This window comes from Corvus brachyrhynchos, unplaced genomic scaffold (assembly GCF_000691975.1).
Source record: "Corvus brachyrhynchos isolate BGI_N302 unplaced genomic scaffold, ASM69197v1 scaffold437, whole genome shotgun sequence".
Classification (NCBI taxonomy): Eukaryota; Metazoa; Chordata; class Aves; order Passeriformes; family Corvidae; genus Corvus; species Corvus brachyrhynchos.
Genome location: NW_008238962.1, coordinates 294,207 through 296,991, shown reverse-complemented (window position 1 = coordinate 296,991; position 2,785 = coordinate 294,207). Strand labels below are relative to the sequence as shown.

Genomic DNA, 2,785 nt, shown 5'->3' with positions numbered 1-2,785 from the left:
ACCTGGTTGTCAGCAGGAGCAGAAGGAGAAGGCTTGAGGAGAAGTGTGTGAGGAGAAGTGTGTGAGTGAGAGAAGCGCTGGGCCGGTTTTTATGCTGGTCCTAGAGAGATGGGACAGCCTTGTCCCCTGCTCTTGGGGCATTTTTTAGGCAGCAGCTCTTGGTTGGCTGAGTCTCGTAAGTCCTCAGTTTGGGAGCGTTTTCGTTCCCACAATTTGGCAGTGTCATGTCCTACTCTTGAAACATGTCCATGTGTCCTTGGAGGCAGCTTTAAAGTGAGAGTTGGTCTCTGGGAGCTTTTGATTGTTCCGTGTGTGTCAGGGAGGGCTGAATAAACAACCAGAGCCCAGGAGATGTGCGATGTCTTCAGTGAGGTCATATTGCGGCATTTGTGTGCTGTGGTTTGTGGGTGCCGTGTGAGGACTCAGCTCATCCCCTTTTGTCTTGAATGAGATCAAGAGAGAGGAACTGGAAAACAAGGCACTAGTTAGGTTGGATTTGTTTCATTTTTATGGTCCATTTGGATTTGTGAAAATTACATGACAATGAACTGTTTCATTTTAAGTGTATTTCTTGACATCATTAAGAAATTCAAAAAACAAACAACTAATTGTGTCCGATCCCTTTTTTACCAAGGCTGGTCTGTGACTTCAATTCACTTATTCTGTATTCAAGCCATAAAGTTTCATATCTTATATCCTCTAAGTATTAATACTGTGTTCCTGTTAGCAAAACCCAGTAATTACTACCTGATGGTCAGCGTGCTCCTCTTTCCTTCTCTGTCATGTTACGGGCATTTCTTCATAAAATTCTATGATTTCATCTCATTCTCTTGAGGCCTTTTCCATCTAACCTTGATGGCAGCTTTTAAGTGTGAGTTGGTATTTGGGAGGGTTTGCATGGAAGATGGGTATTAGACTGGGCCCAATAAACAACCAAAACTTAGGAGAGGTGTGGTGTCGTCAGTGAGATCATCCTGTGGCACTCATGTGCTGTGATTTGTGGGTTGTGTTGTGAAGAGGGGCCCCATTCCCTCCCAGCCCTGTCCGACTGCTCTGGGATTTGCAGCTGTGTTGCCCCTTCCCTCACATTCCATCGCTCCCCTCCTCGATCCCACCTGGCTATGCCTTACACTACACATGACTTTTCCTGTTCACTGTGTTCTGTGGATATCTTGGTGCCCTTCTTGCTTTTAAGGTTTTGATATCCAGGGTGATATAGCTCTCTACTTGGGCTGAGTGTGAAGGGCTGAGGACACTTGTGATTGTCAGAAAGAGGATTTGGAAGTTGCCCAGGGTTGTTGGGCGTAAGCATAGCATGATCCTTGACAACAACCCAGGCAAATCTGCATTCTGTCAGTGTCCAGCATGGTGGCCTGAGAACAGTCTGAAGGGCTGGACCTGGAGGCTTTTGTTCAGTGTCCCAAAATCCAGATGGCAGCAAGTCCCCAGTGCTGTAGTCCAGGAGTTGGATCCATTGGGCCAACCCTGAAAATCTGACAGGTGCTGGATATTTGCTGGAGCTCAGCATGGGCAGATGCCAATGGCTGTTTCTTGGGAGGAGTCATCCCAGGTAGGAAGGAATGTCTGAGTATCAGATGTAGGAATTGTTTTCTTCTGGGAAATAGTCCTTGTGTTTCTGGGTGAGAAAAAATGGAGCAGGACTTGTCCCTGTACCATTGTGGGAAAAGGGACCGCCAAAGTCTCCAGTTCAGGACTGGGGAGAAGTGTTGTGATGAGGCCATGGGAGGTGACTCTGGGTGTCTCCTGAACACTGGTGAGGTCCCACGTGTGGTGTTCTGAACAGTTCTGGGCTTGCCATGTGTAAATGAAGTAGATTTAGTGAAAGAAAAGCAGTTCAGGGCCAGTAAGATTCCAAAGGGTCTGGAGGATCATTCCTAGAGGAGAGACTGCGAGAGCTGAGACTCCCAGGAGACACAGATGGACGAGGGGGTGTCATCAGTGTGTGCAAATTCCTGATGGCAGAGAATGAAGTTGAGGCAGCCCAGCAGTTCTTAGCAGTGCACATGTGGAGGACAAGAGGCCTTGGGCACAAGTGAAAACAGATGGAATTCCATGGGCAAGGCAGAAAAGCCTTTTTCAGTGTGAGTTTTGTCCCAGAGTAAAAGAAGGTGGTGGAGTCTGTCCTGGGAGATCCAACACTGAACTGTCCAAGGTCCTGGAAACCTGGCTTTAGCTGACTCTGATCAAGCAGAAGAGAATGAACCAATTGAACTCCAGAGTTCCTGCCTAAGTGGGTGAGGTTCCTATTTTATTATTTGGGAAGGTTAGAGTGTCCTGCTGGGAAGAGAGATTTTCGAGTGTGTCCTGGCACAGAGACACTTTGAGAGAGCCATGAGCAAGAGAAATTTCTTGTGTCAAAGACTTTGGTACAGTAGGTGATGGGCTTGTGTCACCCCTCAATCCCTGCTTCCCATGCCAGTCTTGATTGTTACTCATGGTCTCATATTTTCTAAGAAAGGTGTTGAGCCCCCTTTCCATTCACCCCAATGGTTTGTTTATTTCTGGCATTGTGCTGCGTGAGGAGGTGAGACCATCGGAATTCAGAAAGATGAAGAGACAGCTCAGGTTTGATGCAGGAAATCTTTATTGAGGCAAACAATGGAAAAGACAAGAGAAACAAGTAGAAGGGATCTGGTGTGAGGTAGAAGTAGGGCAAGCATCAGCCAAGGTGCTTTGCTTGCAGGAGCTTTTGCCAGAGCACCAAGCTGGTGGTGTCAGGGCTGGTGCTGAGGGCCCTTAGCAGATGTAGCCACCCCTTCTGACA

General features: G+C 47.5%; 1 protein-coding gene across 1 annotated transcript in view; it reads right to left on the bottom strand.

Moving 5' to 3' along the window:
• Positions 1 to 2,582: 2,582 nt before the first annotated feature.
• LOC108447739 (feather beta keratin-like) overlaps positions 2,583 to 2,785 on the bottom strand; it is a 69,910-nt gene continuing 69,707 nt past the window's right edge. The window contains exon 5 of the mRNA XM_017738658.1: positions 2,583 to 2,766. Within this exon, the coding sequence (XP_017594147.1) occupies positions 2,758 to 2,766 (9 nt within the window). The 3' untranslated portion in view covers positions 2,583 to 2,757. The remainder of the gene's footprint in view (positions 2,767 to 2,785) is intronic.